At 38.9% G+C, this 20,944-nt stretch overlaps 1 protein-coding gene across 1 annotated transcript in view; it reads left to right on the forward strand.

The window, feature by feature from the left end:
• STS (steroid sulfatase) overlaps positions 1-20,944 on the forward strand; it is a 90,764-nt gene that overhangs the window by 36,243 nt on the left and 33,577 nt on the right. Inside the window, exons 6-8 of the mRNA XM_053457390.1 lie at positions 3,918-4,055; positions 6,511-6,670; positions 11,977-12,098. Of these exons, the coding sequence (XP_053313365.1) occupies positions 3,918-4,055; positions 6,511-6,670; positions 11,977-12,098 (420 nt within the window). The remainder of the gene's footprint in view (positions 1-3,917; positions 4,056-6,510; positions 6,671-11,976; positions 12,099-20,944) is intronic.

The following is a 20,944-nucleotide window of genomic DNA, read 5'->3' on the forward strand; positions in this document are numbered from 1 at the left end:
ACGAAAGAAAAATGGCGACCGGAGCTCACCAGAGGGCTGTGAAACCCGGCCGCAATATAAGAAACGCTAGGGAGCAGTAATATGGCCGACGACCATAAGACAGAGGGAGAACAAAGATGGCGGCGGAAATCTCGTCACGCGAGACCTCGCCGCCAAGCCACAATGGCGGCAAAATCGCGCAAGAAAGGCAGGAAAAAGCCCGCGAAACGCGGGTGAGCAGAAGGGAGGCACTAGGACAGAAGACGGAGAAGACGGAAAGCGTAGAAAGGTAAGAGAGAAAAAGACAGCGGAGAGAAAACGGGGAAAGAGCCGGGAGATGCAAAAAACGGAGGAAAGAAAGATCTAGGGGGGGGGGCGGGGGACGACACCTCCGGGAAAAGGCCTGTAGGCCCGGGGATCGGAAAACTCCGGGGAACCGAGGGTCTGGAGACCGAGGGAGAGGGGGAAAAAATAGATCACCTGAAATCAGAAATAAAAAAGGTCCGTGGACCCGGACAACTAAGACAACCCAGTACGGAAACAGTAATACAACGGTGGAAAATTGAAATAATTAGGCAATAAATGCATAAAAGTATGTGAAAAAATATACTTAATGTTAGTATAAATTGGAGGAGGACTGACCTGCAGCTACGGTGAGCAGCAAAGAAAGAGGAAGAGGAGGAGGGCTTAGGGGTTTATATACCTCTTATGTTATGTATTTCTATTGGTTGTTTCCACTTATTATGTTAACTCTTTCTTTGCTGCTACTGTGAGAGTAAAGGAAGTAATGCAAAATAGGAAGCCTCCTGTCTTGCCTTAAAATCATAAGTATACAACAATAAATATCTTGCATTTGCATAAATGTCGCAAGATGCTGCAACACAGATCAAAGTCATGTGGATACAGAGGAAAAACAATACTACTGTTTATTAATTTACTCATATGCTAAATTAACAAAAGTATCTAGGTACCTGAGCATCACACCTGCAGTACTGTAGCTAATTGTGTGGTTATAGGTAGGTTGACAGAACAAAGAACAGCTTATTTTATTGTTTAAAATAAATACTTTCTGTATTCTCTTGATTGTCATTGTTGTCGTGCTGATGTACAGTATGTAAAGGAACTGTTTAGTTTGCTTTCATCAATGTGTTCTTCTCTCAAGTGTAGGTCACAGTATGTCTTATTTCTATTTCTGCATTACAAGGAGTTAATGCCTTTTGCGTCTGTTGGCTTTATCTGCTGATGCTATGTTTGCTGTAGGGGTTAGCCCTGGAGATTCCTACCAGTGTAAAAAAATGATAGCAATGTACACTCCACATTTCATAAGAAACCCTTTATTGTTCAATAATGCTTTCATATTTTGTCATCGTTTCAGGTAATCCATATTGGCCTATGTTTCATTAGCACTGTGATGATTTTACTATATATTTCCCAGCTGTTTGTTTAAATGTTCATTTTTGAAATAAAATGTTTTCATAAAAGTTTACAAAATGGTCCCATGGCCTCCCTTGCACTCTCCGCAATAGCCAACCCTGCTCGGCACGAACTTCTTTACCAAAAAAGAATCTTGACTGACGCAGCTTAGTGCAAATTACCAGTTTATCTATATGAACCAATAAAAACTTTAGAATGCGGAATCTAGGTAGGGATAAATGGAGGAGTCTCATTTTGGTATGTGACAGGTGCTAGTGTATAAGACTGATGTGTGTCACTGTGGCCAAAGCTGATAATTGAGAACTTACAATGAAGGCTTCACTAATAAACAACTAAGGCCAGAAACAATAGTACAAAACGAGAAGGCTAAACAAAAAGGTCAAAACATTGTGTCGAGAGTTTGAGGCTAGGATTTGCATTTAGTAAAAAGGTCAGACCACATAGGGATGCTGGCTGCAAACTTACCAGCTTTGCCATGCCCTAGATATGTGATGAGATATATGTCTTTGCTCACAGTATGTGGGCAGAGACATGTTGTTGTGGGACCTTCTGCCCAATGATTTCCTCACTTCATCAAATGCCAAGTCGGACATGGTGTATTTTAAGCTGATGGCTATCTTTTTAAACTAAACATTTGTCAGACTTAGGGTGGCTACATTTTATTTCTGCCATTTAGGGATACACTATGAATATATATATATATATATATATATATATATATACACACACACAAACTGATTCACATATACACACCATCACATATACATAAATACATGATGTATGTATATATATATATATATATATATATATATATATAATGTGTGTGTATCTCACATACACACTGATTCACATATACTATTATATATAAATTATTAGGAAGCCTTGGAAACCATATGATTTCAGATTTGATAATATACATACAATCATTACAGACTTGAGCAGATTCAGAGTATTAACCCCTCTATCACCAGAAATGAGCAGATTCCGAGAATTAACTTCTCTATTACCAGACATCACACACATAGTCACGCAAACAGACAAACACAGTCACACAAACTTCCTTGGGCCGCGCTCCCTAGCATGCAATCACTCCCTCTGCTCCCACACCAAAACAAATATTTGCCACACTGACTTCAAATTAGGGGAAGACTGTGAGAGTCAGTGTAGTATTCCCTTCTTCTGACCCTACCGTCACTTTGAGAGGTCCTCTCCCTCGTAATCATCCAGAGTCCCTTTGTCCCCTCATTTACTAAGCCATACCTCTCTTTTACTTACTCCTTGTAGTTCATGTATAGATCAAATAAGCAACACATGAAACAGCACTTGCTTGTATAGATCAACTGAATAAGACATGCAAACTCTAGGTATACATAAATAATGTATGGAAACATAGCATAGCAGGTATAGATCAACACATTAAAACACAAACCCAGCTTTGTATGTATAGATCAATTGAAATTTACATGTGAACTCAGCACTGAAGATATTGATCAAATAAACAGAATCAGATCTACAAATCCTGTATTTGCAAGTATACAATAATAATGTATGGAAACATAGCATTGCAGGTATAGATCAACAGAGTAACACACAAACCCAGCATTGCAGGTATAGATCAACAGATTCACACACGTCATAAACAGGTTAATTTTTACTCTCACTCATTCACACAATGCATCCACACATTAATTCATTCATTCACCCATTCTGTCTCTCTATTTATTTGAATATTCTTACTACCCCCTTTCTCACTAGCTACCTCCCCTCCTTTTTTCTCACTATATACCCCCTCTCCTCCCCTTCTCACTAGCTACCCTCTATCACTGATACTATTCTGTATGTATAGTGTGAGTAGACAGTGGAGAGGTGAAAAAAAACCTGGGGAACCAGAAGCCAATTGCAAAGAAGTGGGCAAGAAGAGATTGAATAAAGTAGGAGGAGATGCTGTACAGTACCAAGGAAAAATGGAAATAGTGGAGAAGCCACGAGAAGGAGCAGAAGTCTTGAAAAAAGCTGTATAGTGTGGGATGAGAAGGAAACAAGTGGAGTGGAGAGACTAGGATAAAAGCATATATTGGCAAGGAGCAAGCAAAACGCAAACTAGGGTAGAAGTAACTTCAAAGCAGAGACAATGAAGAGAGGAATACTATATAAAAGAACACTTTTGCAGCTATATGAAGTATTTACAGTACTAAATGGTGAAATAAAGAGGAGTTTACTTAAGCCTGTATGGTACGGCTTACTCTACATTTATGACCGGGTATCATTTGGAGAAAATAGTGTTTTTTTGATGAAGATATTTGGTGAATCAGTGGTGCACTTCACAGAATGTAGCAGAAAAGGAACATATGGACTGTAAATGAATATCCCACATAATATTGGAAATCAATAGACTGTCATGGATTATATTTTAGGACAATTATTTTGAATAATTAATTGTAAGTTAAATCTCTAAATCAGTATGTTATACTATGATGCTGAATACATGATTACTTTTTTATTAGGAACCATTTTGAATGCATTAGATAAAAACCTCCTTCAGAATAACACATTGGTGTATTTTACATCTGATAATGGTGGACATTTAGAGGAAATATCTTCATCTGGTGAAGTTCATGGGGGATGGAATGGGATTTATAAAGGTAAGCATTTACGGTATTCAAATACTTGATATTTTGGTTTATACAAATATAGCATGTTCAGAGGCTTAATATAAAAATATGCATCAGATAAAATGAGATAAAAGCAAATCATTAATTATATATATCATGATAGAAAGTAAAAAGTCATCTTAAACAGTTTACATATTCATCGGTCCACAGTTAGACAATTTGTTTATAGATGGAGACAATTTAATACTGTGGCTACTCTCAATAGAAGTGGGTGCCAAGCAAGGTTATTCCAAGGGCACACCACAGAATATTAAGTTTGCCAAAGAGTGCCTTCACATTCCACAATACTACTGGGAAAATGTTTTGTGGACTGATAAAACCGAGGTTGAATTGTTATTGAAGAACACACAGTACTACATATGGTATAAAAAAGGCACCACATACCACCATAAAACTATCATCCCAACGGTGAAGTATGGTGGAGGGAGCATCATGATTTGGGGCTGCTTTGCTGCCTCAGGACCTGGACGGCGTGCCATCATCAAGGGGACAATTAATTCCCGAGTTTATTAAGGTATCAGGATGGCAGACTGTCAGGATGGCAGTTTGCCAGCTGAGGCTCAATAGAAGTTGGGTGATGCAGCAGGACAATGATTCTAAACATCAAAGTAAATCTACTACAGAATAGCTTGAAACAAATCTGCCTTTTGGAGTGGCCCAGTCAGAGCCCAGAGCTTTAACCTTTAGAGATGCTGTGGAATTACCTCAAGAGAGCCACTCTAACCAGACATCCTAGGAATATGACTGAGTTTAAGCAGTTCCGTAAGGAATAATAGTTCTCCTGAAACTTGTCCAGGTCTAATCCGTTTGAGGTTATTGCTGCCAAATGAAGTTAATCCAGTTATTAAATCCAAGGGTTCATTTACTTTTTCCACTAGCACTGTGAATGTTTCATGGATATGTTCAATAAAGACATTAAAAGGTTATTAGCTTAACCCCTTAATGACAAAGCCCGTACAAAGCTCAAAATGCATTGTTTTCAATGGGTTTAGGGACCGCCCATTGTCCTTAAGGGGTTACACAGATTGTGTAACTATAAAACAACTTGTAACTATACTATGTAGATCAGATCACAGATCAGATGTCTTGCCAATGTACACAGTAGAGCAATTCACAGAGAGGTAGAAAAAGCAGATGCTTTGGATCCATATCTCATTGATGGTTTACCCATACCATGTTATATTATTTGTCAAAAACAATTGAATGTATGCAGTTTTATTACATTCTTTTGTCCTTCTTAAAACCAAAACAGAGGGTAGACACCCTCTATAGGAGGTACATAATCTCAAAGATATAAAAGCACTGAGAACAAGCTCATGTGCAAGTTCATGTAAAAGCAAATGGATGACCGATAAATGATGTTAATTCTCTGCCCTCCTGTGCACTTATTACTTCTTTTATACATTGATTTTTGTTACTGGCTATTGTACAGGATCTCGAGTGTTTGCTTGTAAGAAACCACCTGGGAGACTGGTGAGAGAAGTCAAACGGTGATGAGAGAGTTAACATCGTATACAGGTTATCGATTTGATACTTGCGCTTGCACTTGAGCTGGTTCTTAATGCTTTTATATCTTTCAGAGTGTGTACCTCATATAGAAGGTGTCTAGTCTCTGATATTGGTTTCAGCTGTTTCTGGGGATTTGAGGAGTCCTCGCTAAGTGTCACCAAAAGGGGAGTATTGTTTATATCGATTCACAACACCGATCATTATAATAGTCTGGTTTCTATATACCGTATTTCCCCATGAATAAGACGCACCTTTTTTCGAAAAATGCGGGGTCTAAAAACTGGGTCCATCTTATACAGTGGTTGTAGATTGCATTTACTATGGTACTTCCCAGTAACTCCTTGCAGTCACACTGCCGATTGGCCCGCCCCTTTACTTATAACATGCACACTGCTCAGACAGCAACTCATCTAACAGTAAGTATAAAATTAATATTTGGGCTTCTTAATTAAGGGACAGTTATGGTTAATGGGGTGTTTAGGGTTAATGTAGGGGCAGTTATGTTTAATGGAGCCTTTATGGTTAATTTCGATGCAGTTATGATTGATGGGGTCTTTAGGGTTAATTTAGGGGCAGTTATGGTTAATGGGGTGTTTAGGGTTAATTTAGGGGCAGTTATGGTTGATGGGGTCTTTAGGGTTAATTTAGGGGCAGTTAATGGATGGGAGTGATGAGGATGAGTATGAATTTTATGATAATACATTTGTTTTCAAATTTCGGGCCCCAAAATTAAGGTGCGTCTTATACATGGGGAAATACAGTATATATATATTTATTTATTCTTATGCTGATTTTACCAATACATATTAAATGTTGTAGTTCAACTTGCTTTAAATAAAACATTTATTACATAAACGATTTTTAAAGCTAGTTACATTTTATGTACTACCATTTTGACACAATACTTAATTTTAAGGAGGAAAAGCTACTTGTTGGGAAGGAGGTATTCGTGTTCCGGGTCTCCTGCGCTGGTCGGGAGTTTTTGAAGCTGGTACTGTAATTAATGAGACAACAAGCAACATGGATATCTTCCCCACAATCGTTGCACTTTCAGGTTCTAGCCTCCCACAAGACAGGTAATATTTTACTTGACATTTTAAAAGCCACGTCCCTGCAAACCTTAGAATATACATTTTACTGAATCCTATATTTTAAGATGAATATATTTCTTAGTGTAAGCTCCTACATATAAGAAAAAAACAAGGAGTTGAAATGATATTACAGTGAAAGTGATCATGTTGGTTATGTGATTGTCCATATCTTAGCTTGGCTCATTGTGTGGCTTCTGGTCGAAAATGGTTTTATGCTATTTCCTAACTTCATAGGACAGAGCTTATATCTAAGTGACTCATTTCAGCGAATGTATTGTATGTGTTGTATAATCTTATTTACCTTTCAGTGTCGGCTTACACAGTGTACTGTACTTTTCTGTTGCTAAATTGAGTTTGCAGTTCTGTGTTTTGTTGTGTCCTTGGAATTATGTTCTTTATGTCACGGCATTTGCTGTTCTTCTTTCCTGTCAGTTTCAATAAACCTCCGTGCTCTGTGTTAGAATGCAATAATGGACTTCTATACAACAAGCTAGTCTAATAATGGCGTGATCTAATCAGTTTGGTGGGGATTTTTGTAAAATGTAACAAAATGGTTTGTTCAAAACGAAAATTGAAAATATGTCACTTGACCTTATATATATATATATATATATATATATATATAAAGTATATATATATATATATATATATATTTATTTATATATATATATATATATATATATATATATATATATATATATATATATATATATATATACACGCACCATCAGTCATAACATTGTGACCACTGACAACTGAAAATCATGTTATCATGGCACCTGTCAGTGGGGGGATATATTAGGCAGACAGTGAACATTTCATCCTCAAAGTTGATATGTTAGAAGCAGTAAAAATGGGCAAGTGTAAGTACCTGAGCTACTTTGACAAGGGCCAAATTGTGATGACTAGATGACTGGGTCAGAGCTTCTCCAAAACTGCAGCTCTTTTGGGATGTTCCTGGTCTGCAGTGGTCAGTACCTATCAAAAGATGTCCAAGGAAGGAAACTGGCGACAGCGTTATGGGCGGCCAAGGCTCATTGATGCGCGTGGGGGGGGGGCGCTGGCCTGTGTGGTCAAATCCAACAGATGAGCTACTGTAGAAAAAGTTAATGCTGGTTCTGATAGAAAGGTGTCAGCACACACAGTGCATCAAAGTTTGTTGCGTATGGGGCTGCGTAACTGGCCCCTGTCCACTGCCAAAAGCACCTACAAAGGGCATGTGAGCATAAGAACAGGACCACAGAGCAATTGAAGAAGGTGGTCTGGTCTGATGAATCATATTTTCTTTTACATCACGTGAATGGCTGGGTGCGTGTGCATTGCTTACCTGGAGAACACATGGCCCCAGGTTGCATCCATAGAAGCCCTACCTCGCAACTTCCAGGACTTAAAGGATCTGCTGCTAACGTTTGGGTGCCAGATACCACAGCACATCTTCAAAAATCTAGTGGAGTCCATGTCTCAATGGATCAGGGCTGTTTTGGTGGCAAACGTGGGGCTTACACTATATTAAGCAGGTGGTAATAATGTTATGGCTGATCAGTATATATATATTGAGATAACTTCACCTATTTGCAGGATCTTTTCTCCCAAGGAAAGATCGGAAACCATAGATGAAATTTGTATTCTTTTATTTGAAAGGGCTTTTTCACATAAATAAAATAAACCAAAACAAAATCCTAGCTCCCACTTGGAGCTCTGACTAAACAATATGTTTGCTAACTATTCAGGTAGGACAGCTAATCTGTCCCAAACCACAAAACGTCAGATACACAAAGCCCCAAAATAACAGTTCTTTTACCTCACGGAACCGTTTTACTCAGTGTTACAGCTTCACAGCACGGGTAACTTCTGAGCTATGCTGTTTATAACCTCCTTAATAAGGCCTCAATTCTTACTTAGTGGTTGCAGGTAAAGCTTATGGGTACAACTCTAAAAACATTCTGGGGCCAAAATACTTTCCTTCCAGCACTTTACCTCTGCCCGTCTCCACTCTTTTTTGTGTCTACTGGCTCCTGAACTCTCTCTCTCTCTCTAAAATGCAAATCAATTTATAACTTATTTGAAATGCGTTATTCTATATTTGTTCTTGTTATTCTGTCTCTCAATGTTCAAATAAACCTACCATTAACATTATAGACTGATCATGTCTTTGTCAGTGGGCAAACGTACGAAATCCGCAGGGGATCAAATAATTTTTTCCTTCACTGTATATACAAGTAGCATTTTATAATTTTATATAATATGGTCCGCTGTTGAATCAGCAGGTGCACTAAGAGGACTAAAGCAAAACACGTTTAACTGTTATGCAGCCGACTGCAAGTCACTTAAAATGGGTAATAGTTTTTTTTCCTTACTTTACATATAAGAATTATATTCTGATTAAAGGATAATCCATTCTAAGAGAAACAAATATATAAAATATTTCTTAGTATATCTTCTGTCACAGTTGTTTACACAAGCACCCCAAAGAAACATGTCCGCACTGCAGGCCTGGACTTCCCATCCACACACAGGAGCAATACCTTATGGGATGGTGCCCGATGGGCCTCCTGTCTATGGTTTATTCAGCTTAGACAGCGGATATAATCCTTTAGTGTGCGCCCACATGTATCCAGCAGACAAGTGCACACACTGGACTTAAAATGTCAGAGATGATTGTTAACTTTAATGTGTTGCTTCTCCTCACTGTGAAATTGTTAAAAGCACAAATAAGATCATAAAAAGGTTTCAGAAGTGGTGCTATTTTGTTAATAATATTATTCACATTCATGACCAAATAAAGCACTTGGATCCAAACTGCAGCCAAATCACACCTAGACTCACCAACTCCATAAGCACACATAGAGAGTTCCCTCTCTGCTGACACAGGACTGCTTTTGTCTACAAGGATGCTGCTAAAATCAATAGTTGGTATGGACAGGGTATATATTAACCCCTTAGTGACAAAGCACGTACATGTACGGGCTCAAAATGCATTGTTTTCAATGGGTTTAGGGACCGCCCATTGTCCTTAACGGGTTAATCCGTCTACCACTCTAGCCCACACCTGCACATAAAATCTTATAATACCTAAAAAAAAAATAATAATCGAATGTACCTTTTATTACTGTAACAGTATTTAAACCATTCTTTCTAACCATTTTCTGAATATTATCATCACAGCCATAAATTATGAAACAGTGTAAAACTGCAAAAGAAGTTAAAGGTCCAGATACATTGATTTTAATGGTTTCCAACATATGTTGCTCTATAGAACACTTTATTGAAGACGAATGTCTCATTTAAATTGAAGAACATTTCCAACAAAGGGATAAATCAATTCCTTATTTAAAAGTTACTTGAATTCCAGAGAAACTTTCACAACTTTCTAATCTATGTCTTCCTCTCAGCCAAGTGTTAAAAGAAAGCCAAGCACTTTAAAACCTGACCTGCTTTACCCTCCTTATTTAACGTTAAGTTAATTTGTAGTTGAATTAGTTCATCAAAGTGCATTAGAGCATTTTCTTAGCATTCTAAATGTTAAGTTGCTACCAACAGCAGGGTCACTTTTAATTTTGTACAGCGGGATTGGATCCCCAGCTGACAGACTTTTACTTTTGCCCAAGTGCATTGAAGAGGCACTCCAAAGTTTATGATTTATTGAGTGCTTTTAGGAAATGTGCGAACATAGATGCCAAGTCAAAAATGAGATTTTAATCAGGTAATCCTAAAATTATACAGATTAAGTTAACATACATACTAAGTTTAATTGTGGGACTGTTGGAAAACCTCAATGGGACACTCCTTCACATTTTAATACATATGATAGGTCCCTTTAAATTTATATACTGCCCCCTTTGCACATGTATGGGGGGGGACTCTGGGGGTATCCTCCTATATATGGATTTGCTCCTTTCCCCACCCCACAGCTGTTTACACAAAGCATATAAGTGGGTTAAGCAATGTTAATTTATGGCTATAATGCTATCAGTGAAACATTTATTTTAAAACATTAGCCATCACATATGACATTAAAATTAACCATTTTCCATTGGCAATGGAACCATTTATAGATTCAGGACAGTTACTGGTAGGTGCTGGCAGGGCCGGCCGAAGACTTAACGCCGGGGGGGGGGGCGGCATTTTAAACTTCGCCGACGCCATTATCTACCCCCGCCCCCCCGGTACTTACCTTTAAACAGTCCTGCGGCGAGTCTCCCTGCTCTGCCACGGTGCAGGCTTGTAATGCTGAGCGCCGGAAATTGACGTCACTTCCGGCGCTCTGCATTACAAGCCGGCACCGGGACCGAACAGGGAGACTCGCCGCAGAGGAGAGAGAGAGAGGGGCGCCGAGCGGGTAAGCGAAAACCACTCGGTGCCCCCCCCTCTCTCTCTCCTCCGCTTCAAAAAAAAAAAAAAAGCGCTTGCCCCAGTCTGCCCCATTATAGGGCCGGCCCTGGGTGCTGGTCTAGTGTGCATTCACACAATGCTAGACCCTGACTTAGAGTACGCCTTAGATATCCCATTGTTTACTCAAGAAAGGTGTGATGAGCACTAGATTATCCTAAAATAACAGAACTAAACACATACAAATAGCTAATATAGAACTGTCTCAAATGTTAATGCAGAGTCATTTCCTGAAAAGTCATTACACTGGTGGAGTTATGTATTAAACAACGAAGGCTTTTTGAGGAGAAACTTACCGGGTTTGGCATAATGCGTAGTAAAGTCAGAGAGTTGAAACATCCACTATACGTCCATGAGATTGAGGAAGAGAACAAAAAAGATGACAAAGGGAAAAAGAGAAAATGGTGTAGACTGCACAAAAGGGAGGAATGGGTAGCGAAGATGTCATTAAATTGGGAACTCGCCGTTTTATCTTAGAAGACATATCCAAATATATCCATGCTAGTTTCACTACAATTAAAATGTAAAATGAAAGTTATTTTTAATAAGAAAATATGTAAACGCTTGGTTTAATGAACATTATTCAGACGTGGGACTTTACAATGGTCTGTATATGATAGTGATCGGGGTTTGATTTTTATAGGAATAAGTGTATTTTATTAAACAATTAAGAATATATATATATATATATATATATATATATATATATATATATATATATATATATATATATATATACTGTACATATATACTGTATCCATCAGACTAAAATGAGAATATTTTGCATATAGATTACTTGTTAGCATATACTGGATTTAAGATTAAATAACAGGCATGAAGTAAAAATTCATAAAAAAGTATTGACTTCTAACCCTGCTCCATTTTCTTATATGCTCATGCAGGATTATTGATGGATATGATCTGACGCCTTTGATTCAAGGAAAAAGTGTCAAGTCTGAACATGAATTTCTTTTCCATTACTGTAATGCATATTTAAATGCCGTACGATGGAATCCGAGAAACAGTAAGTTAACTTCTGTGTTCACAGTTTAAATATAAATGAAAAAAAATTAAAAAAACAAAAAAATGAATTTCAATAATCTGGTGAGTGCATGGTTATATTTCTTAATTATATGGTGTGACAAATGACAAATGTATTATTTATCACAAGCATATGACATCTTTTATTTGTTAATTTTATTTTTAACAAATTCAAAAGTTTAAAGTTATATTTTATTAACTAAGTTGTTTCTAAATTGGCTCTATAGTTTTTTTCTACATTGTTTGAAAGGTCCCTCTGGATTCTGAAAACAGCCAGAACATGCTGACCATTTCAGCCATTTATATTTCTAATATGAGTTTGTTAGATGGGGACCTGCTTCAAATACGATTTCTGTTTCTGTATATCCTATGAATGGTCAACCCCCTGTGATCTTATGCTACAGAAGAAGTTCGGCAGTACCTGTACTGTATAGTCCAGTATAGTCAGCCTCCAGTACTATTTTTAAAAATTAAAAAATATGTATATGAAAAACATCAACTTAAGTAGTAAAATAATTTTATTGGCTAAAAACTGAAAAATTACAAAATGATGTTGCCACCGCCAATGCTTTTTCACGCAAAGGCTGGGTCGGTGTGGGTCAGCGTCATGTGTTCACTCATCATCATCAATCACCTTCTCCTCCTTATAGCTGCCACTCCCTTAGCCCACTCCTGGAAAAATATTATATTTTGGAATTAGATATTTATTCATGTTCAGAAAAGTTAGCAGTTAAAAAAAAAGAAAAACATTAAACTGCAGCAGCCACACTCTCAACCATCTTTGTAATTTACCTAAATCATTAGCCATTTGGCTAAAATGGCTTTTTGTACCTGGAATGTTTACACTATTGGAGACGTGTTTCATCAGCAAAAAGACATACTTTACTTTTAAGACTTTGTGTAATATCACTAACAAAAACATTAAAAAGTACGGCCCCAATACTGATCCCAGAGGTACCCCGCTAATAACAAGCCCTTCCTTTGAGTAAACACCATTGACTAAAACCTTCATTCTCTTGTCAAAAAACCATTGCATTATCAATTCAATTATTTTGACATCCGAACACTGCAATGTAATTGAATCTTCTATTAAGGCGATATCTACAGGTCCTTCTTGGTCCATGATTTTAATAGAAGTATATGAACAGGGACACAAGATGTCTGTTCTTAATCTCTATTTGCTGGTTGTTTGCCTCATACATTTAACCTTAAGTAGGGTGTTCAAATAAAAAACAGAGGGGTGACAACATGTGCTACAAATTGGGTGAGGCCAATAAATCCTACATTCTTTCTTGTTAAGAGGCACTTGGTTTGGCAGCCCAGCATTTCATCTTAACTTAGTAATGTTGTATTTCAGTTTGAATTCACATGGTGTGCATTGATGTGGCTGGTAAGCTTATGCTCTTTGGACCATATATAGTACTAAAGGATTATGTTTATTCAAAGTACATACAGTCAGAGATGTATTTACCTTCAGCACTGCCCTATGCATAACCCAGGGCAGTGCATGGGGTGCATTGATGTGGCTGGTGAGGTTATGCTCTTTGGACCAAATACAGTACTAAAGGATTATGCTAATTCATGTGGGATAGTACCTGAAAAACCAGGACTGGGAGGTATGCTTATAAGTTAGTTTTGTATAGTTTAAAGGAAAGCTCCTGCCTTATTTTCATGTTAATGCATATTACCATATACTTTGCATATGTGCAGGTATTTTGTGTTATTTGAGAAGTGATAGAGACTAGATAGATAGAGATAGATACATTTAAAGAGTAAAACATGTATAGCATGGGCATTAAACTATCCTGAATCTAAAACAAGATCAAGGACTGATTAATAGACTTGGGGATTCAGATTCAAATTGCAGATGTACTGAATTTTGGCAAATACGGCAATGCTACCATGAAATAGACAAAAACGAAGCTCTGAATTTTTGCCCGAATTTTTGCCTGAATTTTTGCCCTTTCACTCACACTGTCACACACTCTCTCACGCTCTCTAAATGCTTCCCTATTTTCTCTACTGACCACTTCCGCCAACCACTTCCACCTCTTCTTGTTCTTCATATTCTCTCTTCTACCTTCTGTCTTTCATCTTTTCTCCTTCTCTCAGATTTGTTTTAGTCATTTCACTGAATCCCCCTCCTCGTCCCCACATCATCCATGTGGACAGCAACATCATATGTGAGGGCCCCTCACCCCTCAAAAGTGAGTATTTCAATCTCACTTTCTTGCTTGTCATTCTACCTGAATAAGGAGTTTTAAATTGTCACTCTATCTAGGTGGTAATTTGTTATAGTAATTTTGTATCATTTTGCTTCACTGATCCCAGCAGAATCATAGCTAATTTATAGCACTTGCAGACAGTCAAGTCTGTTTTGCGAATATACATTCACCCAATGCATTAGAAATAGGGGAAAGGAAAAAAAGGAGATAGTTTTAATAAATCTAACCTAAAATTGGGGGTATACTGTCTGTAGAAACCAGCAGAGAGCAGTAAATGCAATCATGAATATAATATCCTTTTCTTAATTGTAGCAGAGAGGCAACAGTATATGAGGTATTCCACCAAACGCAAAGCCAGAGAGGCGGTGATATGGGGAATAAATTGATTTGGTTATGCTCCCTCACAAACGGCCTACATCTAATCCCTCCCAAATACATTCTAACCTAATCAGTAACCTACCAATTGCTACCTAACTAGTGAGGCATCCTTCCTACCTAAACATTCTATCTTCCTAACTAGAAAATACCAAACCCCTAACTAGTGAGAGATCCTTCCTACCTAAAGATTCTAGCTTCCTAACTAGAAAATACCAAACCCCTAACTAGTGAGAGATCCAACCTACCCAAAGATTCTAGCTTCCTAACTAGAAAATACTAAACCCCTAACTAGTGAGATCCTTCCTACCTAAAGATTCTAGCTTCCTAACTAGGAAATACTAAACCCTAACTAGTGTTTTATTAAATAATAAAAGTATTATTTTTCAATAATTTATCAACAATTTAATTAATGTATTGTAATCAAATTAATTAAAGGAGTTTGATAGAAAACTATTTGAGTAGTATTTTTACCTATGTTTATTAATAGTGTTATTCATGACGGATGTTGAAAGTCACAGAAAATGCGCTATAGTTAAATCCCTCATTATGCCCTAAGGGAGTGAGGGTTTTTAAAGTAAAAATCCAATACGATTTGCATTGGAGGAGTTTCTTCTGCCAATTATGTCTGTGTGAAGACATCTCAATTACCATAAATGATAGGCAAGATGGGTCTTTCTGATGACAGTTGTGAACATGTCTTGCAACAGGGGTGACTGGTTTATTATTAATAGAACCAACATGTTCCAGAATCCATCTTCTTAGCGGTCTAATAGTTTTGCCTACGTACTGTTTTCGGCAAGTGCATGTGATAACCCATTAAAATTTGCAATTAATAAATGCTTTCACCAGATATTGCAGCAACGTAACCCCTTAATGACATAGCCCGTACATGTACGGGCTCAAAATGCATTGTTTTCAATGGGTTAAGGGACCGCCCATTGTCCTTAAGGGGTTAATAGTACTGTGGAAGAATTTAGATGGGCATATATATGTGCAGGCCCTACAATGGCCATTGGGTTTAGGTGATAGAGGTCAAAAAGTGAAAAATAATTAATTTGTCCCTAATATTGGGACCCCTTCTTAATGTGGCCGATGCCTTCTCTGTCAAGACCTTATTCAATGAGGGGTCCGAGCATAGCATACAGACAGTATACCCCCAATTTTAACTTTTATTAAAGTGATACATATTCAGGAATATATATTACAAAACAACGATATAGTGTTGCAACATAACAAAACCACAGACAAAAGGTTTATTATTTATTTACAGATTCGGTGTTCTAGTTATAATCCAACTTTTCATTCAATGGTCTGTTAACCAGTTTTGACACATCAATGAGCGAAAATGAATGCTTTTAAGTTGAATAAAATGTGCAATGCTATGCTAAAGCAATATGTTCAACATATGAAATTTTGTGCTTTATATAAGCTTCCTAGAATAATTTGTATTATGCTATGGAAATAATATCATTTGCATGCTTTTATTAAAGATCGCTATACAATTTCATGTCAGCATTGAGTGCATCTGAAAAGCTATCAAAATAGATTGATGTATTTTTTCCTTCAATTTTGCTGTCTAGAATTGACAGTCTTTCTGTGTCCAATTTAACACACTGTTCTATTTTAAACCTTAACCTTGATCTGTAAAAAAAGGAGTAAAACAAATGCAATTTCTGATCACTTTGTCATTAGACAATTTTCAGAATAGTTTGATAATGAAGAAAGTTTCCATTTGTTTTCTGTAACGGCTTAAAAAAAACATTATAAATTAATTCTAAGAGCAATCATTACTCCTTCAGGGAATTCTATTTTGGAAAACCAATATGAAAACATTCTTGGGTATTGTTTCTAGAATAACTAACCTGCTTTACTTGTTAACACTCTTATCCTAAACACATAAGCACCTGAGTGCGCACACATGGCTGAAAGTGTGTTCAATATAGCTGGAAGCCTTTGGACTATAAATATATACGGATTTACTTGTGTAAATTTTCATAATCGATTAGTTGGCCGATTATTTTTTAGATTAATCGGATAAAAAAGTAAATGTAAATTTTTCATTTATTTAAAATAATTTAATTAACAAACAGGATGTTGAAAACAAACAGCGGAATAAAAAAAAAACTTGGAAAAAAGATATGCCTTATACCCCCAGATATGCCTTATACCCCCAGATATGCCACTCTGCCCTCCCCACATATGCCTTATACCCACAGATATGCCACTCCGCCCGCCCCACATATGCCTTATATACCCTATATGCCAGGGCTGTCCAAGTTTTTACTGCAGTGGGCCACTTTATCAGAATTGTATACGTGCGAGGGCCGCACTCATTTTTCACTGTGAGAAAATATGGCTTTTAATAAAATATGCAGATTAAAATAAAGTAAATGACACAAAATCTTTACTTATCCTCTCACTGATTTCTAGGCCTAGAAAGTTGTGTGACTACAAATTCAGGATTCTGGATAAGTAAAAATGAAACAGTTCGATTTATCCTAGGGATACACCGAAATGAAAATTCTGGACCAAAACCAAAAATTCAGGGTTCGCTTAGCCGAAACCGAAAACGCCCCCCCACCTTTAAAAATAATAAAAAATCCCACACTTTTAATAAAAGTAAGTTACACACCAAAATTGTACAAACAAATTAATATATATATGATTGTTAACAGCAATCTCAGGCATACCCAGATTCCAGCATGTACTGGTTGGCTGGTCATGATGGGAGTGTGATTGCCAGGCCCGGACTGGCCATCGGGCACACCGGGCATTTGCCCGGTGGGCCGGGCCACGGCAGGGCCGCATTGACTTAGGGGCTGATGGAGCTGCAGCTCCAGGCCCCTACCCTACCTACGGCTGCATTAACGCAGGGCATAAGGGGCACCTGCCCCTTAAGCCCGCCGCAACTGCGACCGGGTCCGCCACTCTAAGGGGCCGGGAAGTCCCCACCAAGGCCGGCCTTACGGGTCTGCGGCCGCACAGGGTTTAAATTAAAACATCGGGGTTTTTTTTAACTTTATTTAAATCCTCCATGTTAAATAAAGTTTTTTTTAACTTTATTTAACATGGAGGATGTTAAATAAAGTTGAAAAAAAAACCCTGATGTTTTAATTTAAACCCTGTGCGGCCGCAGACCCCTAAGGCCGGCACTGGTGGGGGCTTCCCGGCCCCTTAGGGCAGGGCCGACCTTTGGGGTGTGCGACCGCATAGGGCGCCACACTCCAGGGGGGGGGGGTGGCGTCGGGTGCCGCTCATCAGGGGGTGCCAACTTGCGGCACCCGGCACTCCTCCAGAGACGGACAGTAATGTCCGCCGCTGGAGGAGCAGGCTCGCAAGGGAGCGGTATCGGAGGTCTTTAACAGACCTCCGGTTCCCTTGAGTGATTTTAAGCCGGGTTCAACCCGGCTTAAAATCACTCAAGGGAGCCGGGGGTCTGTTAAAGACCTCCGATACCGCTCCCTTGTGATCCGTGCGGCAACAGCTGCTGTGCGCCGGGGTTTGCTGTCAGATCCCGGCGCACAGCACTGAAGCCGCGCCCACCGCTGTCCGTGCCCTCTGACCCGGAAGAAGACAGAGAAGACAGAAGAACTGAAGAAGTAGAAAAGAAGCTGAAAGAAGAAAAGAAAGGTAGGAAACCATTAAGTGAGAGTGGATTGGTATATGTGTGGATTGGTGTATATGTGTGGATTGGTGTGTATGTGTGGATTGGTGTATGGATTGGTGTATGTGTGTGGATTGGTGTATGTGTGTGGATTGGTGTATGTGTGTGGATTGGTGTATGTGTGTGGATTGGTGTATGTGTGTGGATTGGTATGTGTGTGGATGGTATGTGTGTGGATTGGGATGTGTGTGGATTGGTATGTGTGTGGATTGGTATGTGTGTGGCTTAGTATATATGTGTGGATTAGTGTATATGTGTGGATTAGTGTATATGTGTGGATTGGTATATATGTGTGGATTGGTATATATGTGTGGATTGGTATGTGTCTGGATGAGTATGTGTCTGGATGAGTATGTGTCTGGATGAGTATGTGTCTGGATGAGTATGTGTGTGGATTGGTAAGTGTGTGAGAGTGATGGGTGTTATGCTGTACCATTTCCAATGTCTTTTTCATGATCTAATTATGCTCTAAAGGTACATCGTAACTCCCATCACTCTATACTGTTCCATACAGTGGCAGAGCTGGGAGGCAGAGGCCTTGCACCCCCACCGCAGGACTCCTGAAAGGTAAGTGAACTTCAAAGAGGGAGAGGGTAGATAGTTAGGAGGGGGTAGTTGCGGCGGGTTTAAGGGGCTCTTCGTTAATGCGGCCATATAGGACCAGTCAGTCCGGTCCTGACTGGGCCTATTTTAAGGTGGGGGCCTGGAGCTGCAGCTCCATCAGCCCCTAATTCAATCCTGCCCTGCCACAGGCGCGGTCGCAGTTGCTGCTTGCTCCGGCAACAAGGTAAGTAGGGGGAGGGAGGGGGGGCAGAGGGGGGTTAGATAGTGAGAAAGGGGGAGAGGGGATAGATAGAGGTGGTACATATTGAGAAGTGGGGAAGGGGGTTACATAGTGAAAAGGGGCAGATAAGATGAAGAGAGGGGGTAGTGTGAATGCGTATGAGAATGAATGAATAAATGTGTGGATGAATTGTGTGAATGCGTATGACAATTAATGAATTCATGTGAGGATGAATTGTGTGAATGATTTGTGAGACTGCATTAATGAATGTGTTAATGATTTGTGTGAATTATTAAATGCAAAGATGGTACATGAAGGGTGGGCTTTAACAATAAATAAATAAATAAATAAATATGGGCTGCTCAGGCTTAAATGCCCGGGCCTGTTTTTTGTCCCAGTCCGGGCCTGGTGATTGCTGTCAACAATCATATATAAATTAAGATTGTTATTGTATTTTTTTGTACAATGTTGGTGTGTTAACCACACTTTTATTAAAAGTAAGTAAGACACCACAATTGGACATAAAAAAGGCTTTCCACAAGACTGTGGAGTGTGTCTGTGCAAATTTGTGCCCATTCAGCCTAAAGAGCATTTATGATGACAGGAACTGATGTTGTATGAGAAGGCCTGGCTCGCAAGTGGTGTTCCATTCATCCCAAAGGTCTTCAGGGCTCTGTTTGGGCCACTCAAGTTCCTCCACACCAAAGTTGTTTTGTGCACTGGGGCAAAGTCATATTGGAACAGGAAAAGACTTTCCTCAAACCAGTGGCACAAAGTTGGAAGCATATAATTGTCTAAAAATTGTTTGTATCATGTAGCATTAACATTATCACCCAGAGTCACAACTGTTATTCAGCTACTTGTGAGGCACAGCCATGTGCATTCATGCAGAGACATTGATCCAAGGTTGTAACTGCCGAGAGTTGTTGCACTCTTATGATTGCAGGTTGCCTTTAACTTACAAGCAGCATCAAAGTATTACAGACCACATGTGAATGCAATAGGGGCTGCTTACTGGCTGATCTTGTCATTTGACAGAACATGACAAACCCCCTTTGCCATACTGTAGAAACAGATTTGGTCAGTGTCTCTGCAAACACTCTTGTTGCATGGAGGGACCCCAGGGGCGGGCTGGGCCGGGGGGCAGGGGGGCACGACGGCCGCTTTCAATGTCGTTCGCAGCCGCTTTGATGGTGCAATGGGCCAGTTGACCAGGCCTTAGGCTGCCAGCCCTCCCCTGAGGGACCCTGTACACCAAGTGAGCCCCCACCTCACTTAGTGTTCCTTCTATGCAGTGAATTAGAAAATCACCAACCCTATTGTGTTAAAAGTAGTGCAGCTCATAATCCCAACACTTTTTATTCTGTGTCGAATAGCATTACTAAGCAACGTATTCCACGGTCCTCGGTAGGTTAAATAGCAGCCAAAAATGACATGCAATTAAACAAGCTAAAGGGTAATTAGCAATTAGCTGAAAGGTGCAGCAAATATCTAGTGATTGGCAATTTTAAAGAGGCATAATAAAACAGCAGATTACAGCATTTATGGACTAGGTATTGATGAAGTTAACCACCACATTCCATATTCATAAGGTAGTTGTTTTAATCATTTTGCAATTCGTATTAGAGTCAGAAAAGCAGATTGCACATTTACTTGCTGGTAAACACTGAAATTATTACATTCTGTGACTGAACCTGATGGATTTTGTCTGTATAATAGGGATACTGTAGAGCAATGGACCATCCTTTAAACAGGTCACATAGGTAATGATCTAGGAC

The sequence above is a fragment of the Spea bombifrons genome, chromosome 2 (genome assembly GCF_027358695.1).
Source record: "Spea bombifrons isolate aSpeBom1 chromosome 2, aSpeBom1.2.pri, whole genome shotgun sequence".
Taxonomy (NCBI): domain Eukaryota; kingdom Metazoa; phylum Chordata; class Amphibia; order Anura; family Pelobatidae; genus Spea; species Spea bombifrons.